The sequence below is a fragment of the Elgaria multicarinata genome, chromosome 8, assembly GCF_023053635.1.
Source record: "Elgaria multicarinata webbii isolate HBS135686 ecotype San Diego chromosome 8, rElgMul1.1.pri, whole genome shotgun sequence".
In the NCBI taxonomy this organism is placed as follows: Eukaryota; Metazoa; Chordata; class Lepidosauria; order Squamata; family Anguidae; genus Elgaria; species Elgaria multicarinata.
The window spans coordinates 34589149-34608462 of NC_086178.1; the positions used below are offsets into that span (position 1 = coordinate 34589149).

General features: G+C 42.6%; 1 protein-coding gene and 1 long non-coding RNA gene across 2 annotated transcripts; both read right to left on the reverse strand.

The window, feature by feature from the left end:
• Positions 1–862: 862 nt before the first annotated feature.
• Positions 863–5595, reverse strand: LOC134402143 (uncharacterized). The gene is made up of 3 exons (XR_010025698.1): positions 5392–5595; positions 3230–3324; positions 863–1064 (listed from the first exon to the last, which is right to left on the reverse strand). It is a non-coding gene; the product is annotated as an uncharacterized LOC134402143 (long non-coding RNA).
• Positions 5596–14379: 8784 nt separating this feature from the next.
• Positions 14380–18963, reverse strand: ZIC1 (Zic family member 1). Its single transcript, XM_063132126.1, has 3 exons — positions 17948–18963; positions 16821–16984; positions 14380–15762 (listed from the first exon to the last, which is right to left on the reverse strand). Exons 1-3 carry the CDS (start codon positions 18936–18938, stop codon positions 15565–15567), a joined length of 1353 nt encoding a protein of 450 aa, XP_062988196.1. The 5' UTR covers positions 18939–18963; the 3' UTR covers positions 14380–15564.
• Between the last annotated feature and the right edge of the window lie 351 nt (positions 18964–19314).

The window sequence follows — 19314 nt, forward strand, 5'->3', positions numbered from 1 at the left end:
TCTCTGTAAGGAATTGTATTAACCCAATTTTTGAAATAATAAGTAGCAGAAATATTAATATCATTATGCAAGGATTTTGGGGTGGCATTTTTATAATGTTAATAATTAAGGCAACTATTAAAGCTCTCATTTGGCCTATAAAATCACAAAGCTGCAATTCTAAGCATGCTTACCAGTGAACATGTAAGTAAGTCCCACTGAATGCAGTGGGACTTATGAGTAAACAGACATAGAATTGTGCTTCACAACTGTGAAAGCAACTGTATTTATTTTGTTAAGGTTGGATAGGAAAACTATGTGATATGCTGTTGGAGATTTACAATTTGTACCTTTACAGTCACTTTCACACTCTTTTGGAGAGCCAAATATATTCATCTTTAAAATGAAATATTTGACTGCAGGAGAATAACTGGTGCCATAATATAATAATAATAATAATAATAATAATAATAATAATAATAATAATAATACATCAAAAGTAGTTCTGCACCTGTGAAATCATTTTACTGGCATCTGCATTTTAAAGTCTAATCCTGTCCTTAATAAAGCAACAGGAATGTCCCAACTGAGGACAAGAAAATGGATGTAGGCAGGAAAGGGAGCCCATGGTTCACACCTCATCACTATTAGCACGTTAAAGCCTTGAAAGCATTTTCTGCCTCTTGCTGCTACTGGCCAGCCCAATCCACAAGTCAGTTAATGCAAACTACATCTTTTTACAATTGGGATGCCCCTTCCACATCTCTGGGATCCACACCCTCATTTAGCTAACAGTTCTGATGTAAGTGACGTGGAGTCAGGAACATTCAACAATTCACGATTTTGGAGCTGGGGAGGGGGAGAAGAACTAGTTACAGAGAGAGGTGCAAATTCAGAACATGTTGCGCAGTCTTTTGCATCACATAGTTACGTAAATATTACATCAGGCCACTTACGTAATGCATTGCTTTTATCTTTTAGTTTCGAGATTTAAACAATAGGATTCACAAACACTAACCGGAATGGTTGTGAATAGTTATGACAAGAAGTGCTCATTGTAGTAATTCTCCCCAACAAACTGGCTTCTGCAACGAAAAACAGGAAATAAACAGTAAGATGTTATAGAGTCTGACAATAAACAACAACAACACCAAAAACTTAGCGTCCCAATCCTAGTTTCATTATATGAAGGAAAATTCTGTTTGCATCAGTGGGGTTTACTTACAAGTGTTCTGTTAGGTGACATTCTCTTCTTAAAGTATTCAGCAGAAAACCTGACATTAACTTTGGGGGAGGGGAGGGGTTGCCCCGTTTATACGTATGTCCATCTTTTATTCTCCCTGCCCTAAAATTATCTATTTGATATAAGCGCAGGCATATAGGTATGTAACAGTTCTGCCTTACAACCGACATGCTAAACTAGAGATAACAGCAGTAGACAGTAAACAGTCAACTAAAGCCTATGCTACGCCGAGCCAGTTCGCTTTCCACAAACTGCGGATTCCAGACAAGAAAAGAAAAATGCAAGCATGATTAATTAACCAAATGTTCTGGCGATACAAAGAACCGTCTAAAAATGACAGACTGCAGGACGCAGATAGTATAGAGGGTGTTTACAAACTGCTTTTATGTGATGCCTGGCAATAAAAATTGGATTGAAACAGAAGAACTGATAACAATTCTAATTTATTTTCATCATATGCCTGTTCGAAGGATATTGTCACACGAAGCCCCCTTTTAGATGAGAAGTTGTTCTGCTAAGTCTATTTTTAAACCTGCCATGATTTTTCCTTTCCGAATTTTCTGCATATTTCAACCTTCTCTTCATTAATGTTCCCATACATTGCTATCATGTCCATTCGTGTGTGCGTGCGTGTGTGTCTCTCTCTGTGTGTGTGTTCGTGTTCCTAAGGCGATACTTAAGATTGGGTGAACGGATGTTCGCCTGCAGAATCCACCTCCAATCAAACTATAAAAGGAAATCCGTTTTAAAGATGTCTTTCTAATGCTTTCAGAGTTCAGAATTCTACCTAAAAGGAAGTGGTGTGCACCGCGGTATTGGCATGCTTTCCTCTTGAAAGTAGGCTGTACGTCCATAATATCAGCAATGAAATCAGATATCAGGGGCTTGTTCCCATTACAAATACACTGAAGGACTTGGGTTTAATCTGGGTGACGCCCAGGATATCTGCCGGTCAAACTTCCTTCATGGACCTCATTCTTAACTGACTTCAAGGAAAATTGACATCTCGGGGATTTCAGTGGGATTCGAATATTTATAGGTGATGCGATGTGGTTATGGGGGCCCTGGCTGTCAACCTAAATGCACTTATTGGTACCTCAGCCCCACTCGTTTCGGCGATGTTTAGGTTCAGGCTGGCATTCTTATCCACTTCACATCTTTTTAAAGCCTTGGGAGTTCCACTTAATTTGGGTGGATCGAACTAAACCGCGAAGGCGACTTGTATTTTGTGGTTTGAGAGTCTAGCTCTTGCCCAGCATTAAATGGTTCATTTGCAGCACCTCCGCCCTACACGCATTTACTTGGAAACAAGTCCGCCTGACTAGTGTCGAAAGCAGGTCATCGGAATGGAGCCTCCAGGGCCAGAACTGTCAAAAACCCCTTGTGCTAAAGCAAACCTGCTGCTGTCAAGATTCTTGCACCTTAAAACCGTCTCTTAAGTATATTCACATGGACGTGAGTCCCCTTGAGTTTACTAGAATTGACTTCCATGTAAATGCGTTTAGCATCGAAATGCCAGGTTTTCCAGATAGACTGCCATGGCCTTTTCGTTGTTGACTTAAAAGGGATAAGGGGGGGGGGCAATAAAAGAGGCGCTTCAACGCTCTCATGGGCCATATATATCTCACTGTAGATATAATGAGAAAGCCAACTCTCTTACTAAGACCTGTGTCTTCAGAGAAGAAGAATGTGTGGGCAAAGAAGTTAATCTTGGATCCTCAAAACTGTGTAAAAGGCTCTAGTCCTCAACACTCTTGGGTGATGGGAGTAAGTCTCTCGCAAAACTGTATGAAAGAATGGAATCAAGAAAGCATCTTTTGGAGAAATGACTTTAGAGAGTCCTGTACAGTTGCAATCTCTTTCCGATAAGGAATTAGCTGAAGCAGAATCCAGCACATAATTTTGTCCAGACGGTTGTAGAATAATTTCACCCAGCCCGACCCACGATTTGCCTATCGATAGACAATTTGCTCGTCTAGGAATGCAGATCGTCCCTCCCCTTCTTACCTAGACATGTCTTTTATTGCTAATTCCAATGAACTGTAAGTCTGGCCTGAGATCTTTTGCAAAATTGCTCAGAAATGAGTTTCGTCGACGTGTGCCTGAGAGGAAAACTTCAGTTAGTTAAGTTGTTGGAAAATGGATCTCCCCCCCCCCCCCCCGCGCGCTCCATTGAACCCACCGTTCTGGCCACCAAGTGGAACTCTACTGGGTGGGAAAGGCAGGAAAACTATTAAATGGATACTTTCCCTATCATACTGTTGATTGGGGAGGGGGGTGGCTGAAAACACTCCTATAGAAAGCAGCTCAGAGACTAGCCGGTCGCAAAAGTTGTCAATGCCCGCCCCGACTTCATTAAGTAACCTTAGACAAGTTAACAGAGCAGGGGGCAGGTGTGCGAAGGAAAGAAGTGGGGGCGGTCCTCTGCAGTTATATTGACATATCCTAACATTGTACCCAGTCTTCACCCTGCAGACAGTGGGAAGTCTCATATTACTGTATCAAATCAAACAGCTTGATTTTAATATAACACCAATACTGTAAAACAGACGTGCATACTAGGACCTACAGTCAGATCCGAGGTTATTCTAATATGTGCCAGTAAAGTATAATCCTACAGAAACAAACGAGGGAAGGGGGGAGTCATGGCTTTTATTGTTTGTTTGTTTAGCTTTTCCTTGAAAGCAAAAGTCATTTTTTCAATCGTAAAGTTCCACTGCAGTCCATGAGTAAGTTTGGTGTGTAGTTTTAGAAACCTCGAGGCTCTGTATTTAGATCTCTCTCTCTCTCTCTTTTCCCTTTTTCCTTTTTTTAAAAAAGGAGGGGGGACGCGGTTTTGAGAAATGCAATAGGCTAACACTTCTAGCGTTAAAAAGTAACACCACTTGTTAGCACAACTGTTGGCACGCTGTTTCACAGGCTTGCTCGGTGCCGGGTTTTCTAAGAACGGAAATCACTGTGCCACTCTATTGTTACCATAGCTAGTAGAGAAAAGTGGGAACAACGTCAAAGCCTTCGAGAGGCGGAAAGTGCCATGAACTTGAAGGTGCCGCTGCTGCCGCAGTCTCTGTCGCCTGTGCTCTAACTCGAAGGAATCGCCTTTTTCCCATTGTGATTTCCAGGGCTCGCTGGAGATGCTGTTCCAATTCCCTTGAACTTTGCTAAACTTTCAGACTTCGAGGGCTAACTTTTTATCTGGCAAATTTCGATGGACTTAACCGCCGGGATTCCACCTAAACTCAGCTAACTTTAGTATCCAATTTATCCAACCCTCATTTGCAAACTGTCTTCTACCAAGTCGTGTCAACGAAAGGTCAACTCTACACAGCGGTTATGTTCACTCTCCTCTCCTTTATAAAAAGGGATGGGTGGGGGCAAAGAAGGGTTCAAATCAGACTTAATCATAAATACCTGTGAATTTCAATCACTCAGAGTTACAATTTAATATAATGGATGCATTAAGAAACCATTTATCACAACCAGACATTTGGACTGCGTGGAAAAACACTCTGTGCAGATTTATTTATTTAAGATTGCAGAACTTTAGTTTAGATGCATGTTTCCAACACTGTTGTTACTATACTCTTGTGTGTAGGGAGGATCTTTTTAAAAAGATTATATTAAAAAAACCATCTCCAAATGCTAACCGAATCATCCCAGAGCCTCACCCCGGCCCCCGCCCTAAAGTTGAATATAGTCTGGTGCAAAATGCGGCCTCTTTCTACTCAAAGTAGCAGCAGCAGTAACAATAGTAGCAATAAAAAGTTGTCGGGCAGATTCAACGTTCGTGCCATGAAGTCCGTCGGAGCCAACAAATACTGATCCTGCTGGTTCCTGTTGGGATTTCGGACGCCACTATAGTTTAACTCTGTGCTGCTTGATGTGAAACTACTTGGGTTGGGCAACTCTGCTCGAAAACAAAACAAACTCTCTCTCTCTCTCTCTCTCTCTCTCTCTCTCTCTCTCTCTCTCTCTCTCTCTCTCTCTCTCTCTCACACACACACACACACACACACACACACACACACACACACACACACTTCTACACGTCTGGCAAACGCGCGCGCGCGCGCACACACACACACACACACACACACACACACACACACACACACACACACAAGCCATCCGAGCAGTGCCATTTTGCAATGGAGCAACGCATCACTTACCAAAGCTGGAGCGGGTAGATTTTCGGCAAACGCTGCCAGCAGGGTTGAGAAGTGAATAACAGGAGGGAAAGTTGGAAGAGGAGTGTGCGTGTGTGTGTGTGTTTTAAAGGAAAGCCAGGGGGAAGTGAGAGCACAGCGCTCTCTTGCTCTTTCTGGCCGTCACCACCGAAACAAAGATCTGGGAGTTAAGAGAGCAAGACCGTGCCAGATCTAGACACAGGGAGAGGGAGAGAGGGAGAGAGACGGGGGAGATTGTATCCAGGGCCAAATCTCAGTTCCACATTCCCGCCAGCTAGAGAAAAGGGTTAACGTTTCGGAGGTAAGAGACTGGGGGTAGGATATCCCCTGACAATTCAGTATTTTGTAAACAAAACAGTGTTCAGACAAAGCTCCAGGGTGGTTGTGGAGGGCTTTCCCACCCTTTTTTTTACGGAGGGGGGAAAGAGGTATTTTCAGTTATTGGCAAAGAAAATGAAACATACTAATAATAAAATAGGTTATACATTTAAAGAGGGGAGAATCTATACAATAAAAGACACAACTCGTCCTATTTTACTTCATCCCTCTCCCTCTCCCTCTCCCTCTCCCTCTCTCTCTCTCTCTCTCTGTGTGTGTGTGTGTGTGTGTGTGTGTGTGTGTGTGTGTGTGTGTGTGTTGCCCTAGGTAGCTTTTTAGTGTTTTCTTCTTAAGGAAAGAGTCTTAAACAGCTTGGTTCTGGAAGAGCAAACTGGGAAGGTGGAGCACAGATGAATAGGTTAATTTAGCGTACATGAAGGAAATAAATTTGCAACAGTGTTTAAAACATACGATGGTCTTAAATAAGAACGAAAAACGAAGGTGATCAACAGTTGTGGGACTGGAGGTTTGTCCACCCACCTTTTCAACGAAATGAACCCATCTGTTTTCACAGTCTGACCATCACGTGATTGAGGTGCGTGTATGTGTGCCGTGCATCTCTGTGCTTCAATCCTCTTTTTAAAAGTCACCCACAACATCCCTTCGTCATCTGAACTAAAAATATGCTCTTTGGCCCACTAGGTTGAAGGGCTACAATAAACTTGCTTTGAAGTATTTGCTATATACATTTAAACACACACACACACCAGAGTTTGAATTCCAACAACAACAACAACAGAAAAATCTAAGGAAATGATCGTTGGGTCAAGTTCGAAGAATTAACCTTGATTCCTATTTACAGAGTAAGCTTTACTTATTTGTTACATATAGGGCTGTGTAGGTGTCTGTGAGATGAACATGAACGCCAATTATCAGAAGAGTGTTTATTTTGTTTTTTAGTGGGACGAATCTAGATAATAGTAGATTATTTACTGCAGGAGGAGGAGGGTGGCCACAAATGAGATGTGGCCAAATGTTATTAAAGCAACCTTTGCTCCACCCATAATGGCCCATCCACTAATACTGAAAATTATTCACTAGTCTAAACCAGGAGGTGACTCTTTTTGAGTTAACTTGGGGAAGACTTAACAAAAGGAAATTGTCTTTTTAAAAATTTGGGTTTTCTTCCCCCCCTTTTAATATTAATAAATTCATACATTTTTAAAAAAGTGGGTGAGAGTTGTCTACGACTGAGCTCCCATTGCATTGTGTGAGATACTTCCTATTTTATACACATTTAGTTCCGTCTACTGGGAGAAGCTTAAGTACTGCTATGAATTAACTTAAACCAATGCCCTCCGACTGACTTTAGTGGGACGCTGTAGGCTGAAATCCAAGAGCTTTGACCGAGTTGTGAGGCTGGCTAAACATAGCTGAAACAGTCCACTGCTGTTAAGTTGGTGTGTGATTTCATCATAACAAAGGGCTAGAATATCTATCTATCTATCTATCTATCTATCTATATTCTCTCTCTCTCTCTCTCTCACACACACACACACACACAGAGATGATGATGATGATGATGATGATGATGATGATGATGATTGACCCATCCGATAGAGTCCATTTTCATCTTTTTTAAAAAACAAAACCCAACAACCACAAAATAGCTATAATTACTTTAACGCTATGCACATTTACATATATTCATTGAACTCGTTGTACTTCTAGGTTCGGAGTTCCAGTAATATATTTTTATTCCAAAGGCGAGGTTATGATTTCCAAATAAATTACGCCGCCGTGTAGAAATAATGGCAACCAGGACCTAGTCAATAGAATGGAGCCAAATAACAGCAGTTACGACTCAGTAACGCCTTCTCTCCCCATTCCCCCCGCCTTCCCCCCCCTTTCCTGGGCGTTCGCCACTTAATACTATAAAAAGCAATTGGGCTAAGCAGACATCTTATCTAAAATTATAAGGACTGAAGAAATTATAAGGACTACAAGATCCGTTAAATGAGGTGGGTTGAATTAGTCCGGAGCGCCCTGGCTCAGGAGGGTGGGGGGGAAGCGGGACGCCGCCGAGAACCGCTGACAGACAAACCAGAGCGAAGCCTTATTACGCAGCTGTAGTGAAAAGACAACCAGTGACCCGATACCACCATCGAGGCCTAAGGACAAATGCATTCGGGGACGAGATTGGGTCCACCTACGCCTTGAGGGAAAAAGAATTCGATAACATTGTCAATAACACAAGTGGTGGGGATGTTGGGGTGTTGGTGCAGGGAGAGAGAGAAAACCCCAGCCGTGGGGACCTCCTTCGGTTCCGGGGCGCCTCGCCGAGGCTTCCTGACCCAACCATGGGGAGAGGAGTGTCCCTAGGTTTGGTTGCCCTCGGAGATCGCTCCTTGAGATCGGTGATGGTGGTGGTGGTGGGGTGGCTGCGGCGGCGGCTGCGATCGCCCCACGGAGCCTCTCCCCCGCCCTGCGGCTACATTGTTTGTGGCGTGTCCCTCCGTCAAGGTTTATGAACCTTCTGTGCCTGCCTGCAGTACGATCTTACTTAAACCGTCGATGTCTGCAAACAAACACGTGCATATTCCCCTACCGAACTATTTTGGGAGCCAGGCCAGCGGTTTGCCGATGATTTAGGCTCTGTGTGGTTACCTTCTCTAGACAGTTTAGGAAGTGCTGAGAGTTATAAATATTCAACAGGACGTGGAAGCGCTGCCCCCAGCGTGGGGAAGGCGCATGCGCGGCGAGTCTACATCTATCGCCGAGCGCTGTGCGCGTACTTAAAGAGAGGCGCCTGTTTCATGTGTGGCATTGGGAAACTCTTTCAGACACCCCTGGTAGCCCCGATGCAACCAGAAAGCACAGCGAGGTTTCTAAAAATGCGGTCGTTTCTTGTTTTCCAGGAACTCTCCCTAGCAAAAAGCTAGCAGTACACTTTACCTATCTCTACATTCCCAGAAACATTTTTTTTCCTGAATGAGGCGGTATCGAAAAGAAAACACATGGTCTGGTGGGTGGGTGGGTGTTTTTAATGCGATTTCTTATTCTTCTTTATTTTTCTTTCTCTGTCGTTGCTGTTTGGTTTTTTAAATATGGTTTAATATCTCTCTCACACACTGTCTCTCTCTCACACACACACAAGACAGAGAGGGCGAACATAACTGGATAACATAATAAAAAAATCAGTTATAAAGTTTTGCCAGAAAATGGATGGGAGGATATCCATAAACATAAACCTTCACAGGTATATATGTTTGTGTATTTCTGTGTTGTGTAATATATAGTGAAACAATTGTTTATTGCACTCGACAAGATTAAGCATATGTAGGTCCCATTGATTGCAGTAGCCGAAAGGTTAGCACGTACGTAACACTCCCGTTGAAGTGAATGTCACTGCAAAGTGCTTAATTTTGCTGGATCATGCCCTTCTAATCCTATCCTTTCTGTATCTTTTAAAAATGTGTACATGCTGTGTTTTAGAAGTGTGAATTCTCCATCACACACACAGATACCTATATATATTCTGACTCACCCAAGATGTTAATATATATATATATACAATTAACTTTTTAACATTATCTTTGGGGAATCAGTATGAATGGTAGTTAATTTGATTTATTATTCTTCAAAAACTTGTCTCCAATAGCGGCGTCATCTGGAAACTTCATGCTATTTTATACTATCATTCTAAAGCTGAAATAAATGTTTCCAATTGATGACAGCTTCCAGCTGCACAGTAAAAATAGCCCCTCTGGTTTCACATGATCGTGTTTCTTGTTAATCGAGGATGCAGTAGACCTGACTTACAGAACCTAGGAGGGGAAGGGTTAGGGGTTAAGGTTGATTTAATCACTTGAAAGATTGCAATAGACTCAAAAGTTTATGTGTGTGTGTGTGTGTGTGTGTATGCATACATGGGCACACAAACACACACATATATACATACACATTTGTGTATATATATGAGTAAATGAATATACACAGAGACATTTATTATTTCTTATCCACAATTAATAGGGTAGAGACCATTTTTATAATTGAATTTATTATTTGGGCATCTTCATAATCATATATATGCATACATGGATTCCTGCACTGAGCAGGGGGTTGGACTCGATAGCCTTATAGGCCCCTTCCAATTCTACTATTCTATGATTCTATATAGGTAGTGGGTTCAACCCAAGTGGAGTATGTGGCAATTATGCAGAACTGAAGAGAGTGAGATAGCATGTGTGTGTGTGTGTGTGTGTAAGAGAAAGGGGGAAAGGAGGGAAAGGATTTGTGTACTATGGTAAGACCACAAAACAACAAAATAAAAACCATATAGAAAGGATTTCTAAATTGAAGCTACTAATCAAACAAAATCTAGCATATGGGAAATTTATAGCTAACTCACACAATGTGCCCATTAGCTACAGATATGTATTTGGTGTATTTTAAGCTGAAATTTAGACATTTTCTGTATAAATGGAAAAGCATAAACATGAAGCGATACTGAAAATCAATGTTAAAAAATCACACAGGTGTATAAAGTGCCTTGTCGTAATTTCTGAGTGAGGAAAATATTAACTTCTGCCTACTTTAAATAAATCAATAATCATTACTATATATACTCTTTGTCCACAGCTGGTTATTAGAAACACTTGAGCGAGCTAGTATGACTATCATTGCATTAAAAGCTTTCATAGTTTATCTTGCACCCATCTTGAAAATGCTACAGTATTCCCTTTCTTTAACCTTCTTCGCTGTTCCTGATTAGATCAGGATCTTGTATTCTTAAAGTATTTGCACAGGTCAGGTCTATTAAAGTATGCATAAAGATGACATATACACACACACATAAACAAATACACAAAAACAGTAGAGTAATATGTGTGTGTATGGGTGGATAGTATAGCTAAACGGAAATATATTGTGATGTAGAAATGCTTGTAGTTTTCTGATCCTAGATTCGTTTAAAAACAATTGTATTTCCCTTTCTGCCAAAAAGATACGAACTAAACTAATGTTTCACTGGCAGAAATCCCATTTAAATTTCAGGATGGGAGCTTCTGGCAGTGGGGTGGGGGCTCAATCTGACTTCTAGGAAATCCAGCTATTCATTTTCCTCTCCTCCATCCCTCTTCCTTAGAAGGCTCACCCTATAGGTCAGAAGTCTTCTCATTTGTGCCTTTTTCATTCTACCCATATACCCCAATCCTAAACAGTTACTTGGAAGTAAGTTACTTGGAAGTAAGTTGAATTTCATTGGGGGAATCAATGGGAATTTCAGTAAGATTCCCCCCCCCCAAATCAATAATTCAAAATGGAATTTCATTTTCAAATAGTTCCAATGGAATGTCATGGGAAATCAATAGTTCACATTATCTAGGATTAGGATGTATTCTCCTTGCCTTTAAAGAAAATACAGATGAGGTTTTGTGTGTGTGTTGTAAAATATGCAAATGATTGGCTTTTCTTGACGGGTATACAACAGCTACAACTTTTGAAATTTCTGGTAAAGTTAGTCACCTCATACCTATTTATTTCAAATATGGCCATTCCAAAAGGCTAATTTTCAGCTCAGTTCTAACCATACTTACTGAGGAGTAAATCATATTGATTTCAGTGGTTCTTACTTTCTTAAATTATTAGTCTCAGAAGTCATAACCCACCTTTTTTTTAAGTGGAGAGGGTGAATGATAGCATTGTAGCAAATACAATTTGAAACACAATTCATTATGAAACCATCAAGATACAGACTGCTTCTGCCTTCAGTTATTATAAAAACATTAACAATCTAGTCCTACGCATGCTTACTCATAAGTAAATTCCACTAAATTCAATGGCTGTTACTCCCAAGTAAATGTGCAGTCAAAAAAATCTATCTGCAGTTTGTGAATTCATACAAAATCCACACAAACACGGCCAGGCCATCCGTACACCTTGGGCAATGTTCCTGGGTGGTCTTCAAAGGCTCCATACTGGCCTAAAAATTTTTTTTATCCTTCGTAAAGTGGAGAAGAGTCTGGGAATAAAGCAGCAGTAAAATCATTTGAACTACAGGCTTCGGTCTCAATAATCCAAAGGCACAGATCTGTATGCCCCACATGCCTGCATTGTCTAAGGTTTCTGCTAAATAGGCTCTAACAATTCATATTTCTCAACCAGCATTCACGTCTTTCCAAACCTAATAGCCCATGAAGAAAAGTATGAAAAATACATCTCGAGAAGACATTAAAAGTAACCACACAATGACAGACTGCACAGAAGTTTAAGAGGCCATTTAATGCAACCTCTCTCCTTAATAGCATTCTTGTCAAGTCTTTTTTAAAAATAATGGTCGTCGCCAGGTATTGATTTCTTCAATCAAGGCAGTGTTAGGGTTAATTAAGCATTCTTACGAGAAACCACAATATCTCTCAGACACACACATACACACACAAATATAAAAACCTGTTCAAATCTAGACAAAGACAATTAGTCTTTCTTTTTTTAAAAAAATAACACTAATCTCTGAATTCTGTAATTGGAGATGCATGCTGACAAGTTAGTTCGATGAACTTGTTATTAGGAGAGTGCTCTAAAATAATAATAATAATAATAATAATAATAATAATAATAATAATAATAATAATAATAATAATACAGCTTTAAACATAAATATAACTTAGTGTAAAGATGTTCAAAATCATCTGATTTTAAAAGCTTTTACACAATACTTAGCACCCAAGTGATTCTTCAGATAAAGCCATGTTTCTCCAACAAATCACCAGTGGAAACTTTAAAAATGCAAATTCCCAAAACTTATAATGCATATCTTTTAAGATTCATCAAGATATCGTAAACTGAATGGATGTTTCTTTTAATTATGCTGGGTGGGTGAGCAAAGGAGATACATACATTTACTTCTATTTCCCCCTATGTACATCCGATTTACATTTGGGCTCTAATACCAAATTGCTGAAACTGCTACATTTTAGGTAAAGCTTATGATCTAGAGACAGCTAAACTTTGTCAGTACATTGCATTTCTTTACAGTTCCATGAGTAGCCAATGTTGCTTTCGGCTGCAGATGTTCCCGGTTGCTGTACTTTGCTTCTATGGTTCTCCTGAACTTCTTTCAGTATCTGTAGGCCCTGCAAGGGGGCGCTCTTTGCACTGAAAGAGCTGAGAAACGAGTTTCTCATGATCAGAATAACATTTTATAGAAAGTGAAGTTTTTTAAAAATAATAATAAAAAGCAGCTCTACCATTTCTTACTATTTCTTTGCAATTGAAGAGGTCTATATAAAATAACAGTAATCTCAGGACAACTCCCCACCCCAGTCTCCATTTCTATAAATCAAGGCAGGCCTACCTAGACTAAACTAAAACACACAAGCAAAAGATTAAAACGCAGCCTTTCCCTCATCCAAAATTGTTTACAAAAAATCTACACATAATAAGGATGATATACCAGTACGTTAATATACTGTACATAGATAAATACTATAACAGTTGCAGCAACTGATGGATCCTAACCACAGACCTTTTTCCATCTCCAAATCCTTATAGTCCTTGATGATAGAACTGACTCACTGAACTTCTGAGTATCTAGCCATCTATCTACACAATACACATATATTTTTAAATAATTTGTTAAAATGTTGTCTTGGCCTACAAGGTCAGCAGGTGCAATTCACTGAGTGACATAATATACGAAACCCAGAGAGCTTTAGCCAAGCTCATGATCTGTGTTGTCTGTTGATATGTTGTCTGCTTAATGGGGCGATCATGCAAGCTACACCAAGGAACAAAGCCTAGCGGTTCCTACAAGCCTCGCTAAGTTAACGGAAGCACCACAGCTTGCAAATCTATCAAACTAAACTGCAAGAAAGACAATCTGATTTAGAGAAAAAGGCGTTCTGCCACAGTCATTAAGCACAAGTAATTTAGATTTTTTTTTAATATATATTGTCTTCTCATTTACAAATTTACTGTATCACCGCCAGCCAATGGAACGAATTTCTTAAGTAAATGGGGGGAAAACAAAAGAGATAATCAAACTACATAAACTCCCACCCTCCCTGGGTTGGTTTATTTTTGCTGTTGTTATTGTTGAAAAGAACTATTAACACTGGCAAAATTATAGGGAAAAATAACAATTCTAAGACAGGATGTAATTGATTTAAATCAACTTCAGGTCTGGAGGAATATAAGGTAATAGTGTCATTTTAGGGGTTAGACATGGGAGGGGGCAAAGAAGGTGATGCAAGGAAAGGATAAGACATCACTTGTGATAGAAAATTATTTAAAATAAATTATGGCTAAAGCCTCTCCAGATTAAAAATCTTTTCAATTCGGTTATTTTAATCATCCCTATCTGTACCAAAGGGTATGTCCCTTTTAAGGTATTCTACTGGACATGGCACCTCATCTTTCCTCTTTTTTCACCATAAACATCCATGGGCCTATTATTATTATTATTATTATTATTATTATTATTATTAGTGTTATTCTATGTCTGCAATGGTCATTTAAATTATATTATAATCAAAAACTTTTGTTTCATAGATGTTGATATAAATACTAACTACACAGTTCCCTCTTGCCAGCAGGGACATGTGTATTTATCACATTTATATCAACATCATAGTTTTAGTGGTGGCATAATGGAAGAACAGTGGGGACAAGAAATGGGGGAGGAGAAGGTCCTTCATCCAGTCTAGAGTTTAATGTCCTAAAAACTAGCTAAATTGCAGCAGCAGGCTAAGTCAATAAGGATTCCTACCACGGATTATGGGATTTCAGAATCTTTAATAATGTACGAAATGTTACCAAACAGTTCTGTAAACTAAATTGTACATACCAATTTTTCTAGCCATAAATATTGAATATCTGTAACATGTATAACCGGACCTTTACATGCGGATAAATATGGAAATTAGGAAATATATACAGTATGTGGTTGTATTTGCCAAAAGCAACGGACAGGTTATAGTTTATAGCTTTTTTTAATATCACTTTACATAAACAAATGTAACAGTTTGACACGCAGATCCAGGCTTGCACTATACGAATTTCTTGACAGGACGTGTAACAACATTTTACTGCACTACTTAGACTGGACTTTGGGACGAAATGTTTGCACTTTATACAAAATAAAAAGTACATTAATACCAATAATATTCTGTTAGGTCGACGTTTAGACTGTAATAATACAAAGTAATTCACATTTTGGTACACATTTACTAGAACATCCTTGCCATTCAGTACAAATAGTTGATTTGCTACCTCCACCCTCCTTCCCCCCCTTCAACCTCCTCCCTATTCCCCTCCCCCTCCCCTATTCCCCCCCACATATATGCAAAGACCACAATTCCACATATCCCCTTATTCAACTTGTGGTATAACTATTTACAAAATCAAACAGTACATTGTAAGCTAGTATTTCTGTATTTACAGAAAACAACAAGGCCTCTGCCCAAAGAGACATGCAGTTTGAGAACTCCAGACAGTGGTTCCATCTAAAAGCCCTGCACACTGGCAAGATGGCCCAGGGTAACCCTGCTTTTCTCAAGCACGCTACGAACCCCTTTGCTTTCCAAGGCTTTGCCCCAAACATGACAAAACCAGAGCAAAACAACAGAAATGGAGAGAGAGAGAGAGAGAGAGAGAGAGAGAGAGAGAGAGAGAGAGAGAGAGAGAATACTTGATTTGATTCAGTCCTGGGTCTATGGGCAGCATTTTTTTTAAAAAAAACCCGAACAAAACACACACACAAAAATCAATTTCAAAGTGTTCATTAATTTTTGGGAGTCTTTTAAATAGGTTGGATTTGTAGTTTGTTCGTTTGTTTGTTTAAACGTACCATTCGTTAAAATTTGATGTGAGCGTGCTGTGGCTGGACGTGTGATGGACTGCTGAAGATGAAGGGGATAAGGAGCTCGTGGTCTGGTTTTCTGTGGATGGAGAAACGATTGTTGGGGGAGTTGAAGATTCATAGCCCGAACTGGCAGCGGGAGAAGGCTGAGACCCCTGGGAGGAGGATTCGTGGACCTAGAAAACAGAGAAATGAGTAACAAAGGGCAGAGCTTAAAGTGTGTGTGTGTGTGTGTGTGTACACATATACGTGTATCTTTGGGTGTGTACACAGACACACACACACACACACACGGCTATATAGACATATAGATATTCGTATATACACTCATACACTACACGGAAGTGCGGTGTCCCATTTAGTTGCTCAAAATGCAGTTGCTTAGTTCACGGATTGAACTCTGAATGCCACAGAAGGGGGGGCGGGGAGAGAGTGAGTGAGAGAGAGAGAGAAAAGGCGTGAAGTTTGAAATACTGCTTTGCTAATCAGGATGTTGGCGGATCTTATAGAAACGATGAGCTCTTAACTATCCTCCGAGATCCCCCGTTCTCTGTTAATTTCAGTGAACTGCCATGTAAGATAAATACGACCCTGGGATACACGAAAGAAGAGCGATCTGCTAGCGCAGGCTTGAACAAGAAACCCAGAATTTCTATGCCTGCCTCTGTCCCTTCAGACTCCCCGTCGAGTCTTTTCTTTAAATTCTTCCCCTGAAGCAATGCATAACCTCAGAGTAGCCCAAACCAGGATCCCATTGTGAGACAATTTACAGCGTAAAGAAATGGGATCCCGAACGTCCAGAAATTGCCTTTCAGCAACGTAAACATTTCTCCCTTAATTCGTCCTTCCTAGGGCGGCAATACCGGGCCAGTCTCCCATTTTCCTGTCTGGAACTGCGAGTCACTTCTGTTTATAAGAAATGCCTCTCTTTCTCTCTCTCTCTCTCTCTGTCTCTCTCTCTCTCTCTCTCTCTCTCTCTCTCTCTCTCTCTCTTCTCCTCCTCCTCTTCCTCCTCCTCCTCCTTCTTCTTCCTCTCCTCCTCCTCCTTCTTCCTCTCCTCCTCCTCCTCCTCCTCCTCCTCCTCCTCCTCCTCCTCCTCTCCCCCCCACTCCCAAGCAAATAGCGGTGTGTTATCAAACTCGATGGTGGAACAGGGGACACACGGGCCAAGAAAGTCCCAATGAAAGGAGACACTCGAAAAAAGAAAAAGAAAAAAGCTGACTCTGCCATTTACCTTCATGTGTTTTCGGAGCGAGCTCGGGTGGGTGTAAGACTTATCGCACATTTTGCAAAGATAAGGTTTGTCTGAAGTGTGGACGTGCATGTGCTTTTTGCGGTCACTGCTGTTGGCGAAGCGCCTGTCGCAACCCTCGAATTCACACTTAAAGGGTTTTTCACCTATTACAAAAACAAAGTCGGCCCAGTTAGAAACCTGCCACCTATATTTTTCTTTCTTTCCTCTCTTTAGTTTTAACAATAAACTCGGGCATTTTATCAGAACACCAGCCTCTGGCAATAGTACATTTGTAGTCTTGGACACGGGGAGATGAGTTGCCACTTCTGTGGCTAAATCTCGTATTATTTTGCCTCCCTGTCTTCTCCCTGTTTAATATGCAGCATCCATATAATCTTCTACAACTGTTCAGTTGTTAAATTTCTAATGCATTATAACACTCTGAACTTCTCGAATCATAACAGTGTCTGCTTCAGATTCTTAGATAAACACAGGACATTTATAAAGGGGTGGGGGTGGGGGAGAACACCAGAGAAATGGAAGACAAGAAGTTGGTGATTTACAGGAGATTTCCGTGATTCCAACTTCTACGTTACCGTGTAATAATACATAAACCCGTGCAGCTCAGATTACTTACAATTGCCCCACATAATTAAATATTTACAGAGGGAGAAAATTGATAGCAAAGGAAGGTGGGGATAGCTAGCCATATATTTAACAGGATTCCTCACTTCAAGACAGTGAGTGCCCTCCACTACCAATTAATTAAAACCAATAAATTTAACAATTCAGACCACGGCCATCTCTTCCTCTCAACCCCCTACCCCACCTCCCTTCTTTCTAGACTGTTAGGTTGCTGCCTTTCATTTCTAATTCCCCTTGCCGTATGTATAAAATAAGAGAACAAAAATAACATTTGATTTTTGGTGAAAATTAATTCCCAAAGCAGAGTTGAGTTTCTTTCTTTAGAAAACAAGCCTGCAGCACCGATGCTCCTTGCCTGTCCCCCCCCCGCCCCCCCCCGCCCCCCATGTGCTTTGAGTTGCCTTCTTTTGGGAAGAGCCAGCTCAAGGCAAGAGCGGCCGACAAGACGAGCCGGCCTGTTTGTTTGTCGACCACATACATACCTGTGTGCGTCCTTTTGTGGATTTTGAGATTTTCCGACCGAGCAAAGACTTTCCCGCATCCCGGGAAAGGGCAAGGGAACGGTTTCTCGCCCGTGTGGACTCGGATGTGGTTGACCAGTTTATATTTGGCCTTGAAAGGCTTCCCTTCTCTGGGACACTCTTCCCAGAAGCAGATGTGGTTGGACTGCTCGGGGCCCCCAACGTGCTCCACGGTGACGTGAGTCACCAGCTCGTGCATGGTGCTGAAAGTTTTGTTGCAGGACTTTTTGGGGTTCGCCAGCTGCTCGGGCTCGATCCACTTGCAGATGAGCTCCTGCTTGATGGGCTGCCGCATGTAGCGGAAGAAGGCCCCCGCCCCGTGGTGGGCTGCCATGTTCATATTCATGTGGCCGTAGCCGTGCAGCTGGGGCGACGCGTAGTGCTCGGAGCGCGGGCTCGTCACCTGGCCGTACTGCTCCGGCCGCCCGTACATGTCGCCCGAGAAGCCCAGGCGCATCTGCCCGTTGACCACGTTGGGCGACGCGTGGCTGCTGGCTTGCTCGTGGAGGCCCGGGAAGAGGAGGTGGCCCGCCGCCTCGCCGTGCCCGTGCGGCCCGCCGAAGCTGCCGGCCGCCGAGGCGAAGAGGCTGTGCTGGGCGCTGGCCGCCGCCGCCGCCTCGCCGAAGCCCCGGTTGCGGAAGAGGAAGTCCCGCGTGGAGTTGAAGGCGGCCGCGCTGGAGTAGGAGCCGACGTGGCCCGGGTGGTGGTGGTGGTGCCCCAGCGCCGCCGCGGCCGCGTAGCCGGGCGCCTGCGAGGTGAAGGCGGTCTGGCCGGCCGAGGCCAGCTCGTGGCTGCTGGGGTTCAGCTTGAAGGCGCCCATGCCGGCGTCGGCGAAGGGGTTGATGCCCAGCCCCACTTCGCGCTCCGTCACATCGCCCGTGGCGTGGTGGCGAGAGGAGCCGAAGGTCGTCACGCCGATGGCCGGGTACTGCGGTCCGGCGTCCAGGAGCATCTTCCCCCGGGGCGCGGGCAGCGGCGGCGGCGGCGGCGGCGGCGGCAACCGCCCAGCGAAAGCGGAGGAGCGGGCGGGAAAGAAGCAGCCGCGGGGAGCAGGCGGGGAAGCGGGTCAAGGAGGACCGGGGACCAGCCGCCGCCAACAAGCCGACGAGGAGGAAGAGCCGCCGCCGCCGCCGCCGCCGCCGCCGCCAATCCACGCAGCCTGGCTCTCCCTTTCTCTTGCAAAAGTCCGCGCGACGATCACCACTGAAGCCACCACATCAGGAACTCCCCCTTCGGCATCCGCGCACCAAAAGCACACGCGCAGGCACGCAGGCACACACACACACGCACACACACACACACACACACCGCGAGAGGGTGGGCGAAGG

Bases quoted from the DNA above. Each gene is read 5' to 3' on its own strand.
- ZIC1 (XM_063132126.1), bottom strand. From the start codon at position 18,938: ATGCTCCTGGACGCCGGACCGCAGTACCCGGCCATCGGCGTGACGACC. The intron at 16,985-17,947 runs GTATGTATGTGG...TTTTTGTAATAG, and splicing joins CCACAAAAGGACGCACACAG to GTGAAAAACCCTTTAAGTGT. The intron at 15,763-16,820 runs GTAAATGGCAGA...TCTGTTTTCTAG, and splicing joins CGCTCCGAAAACACATGAAG to GTCCACGAATCCTCCTCCCA.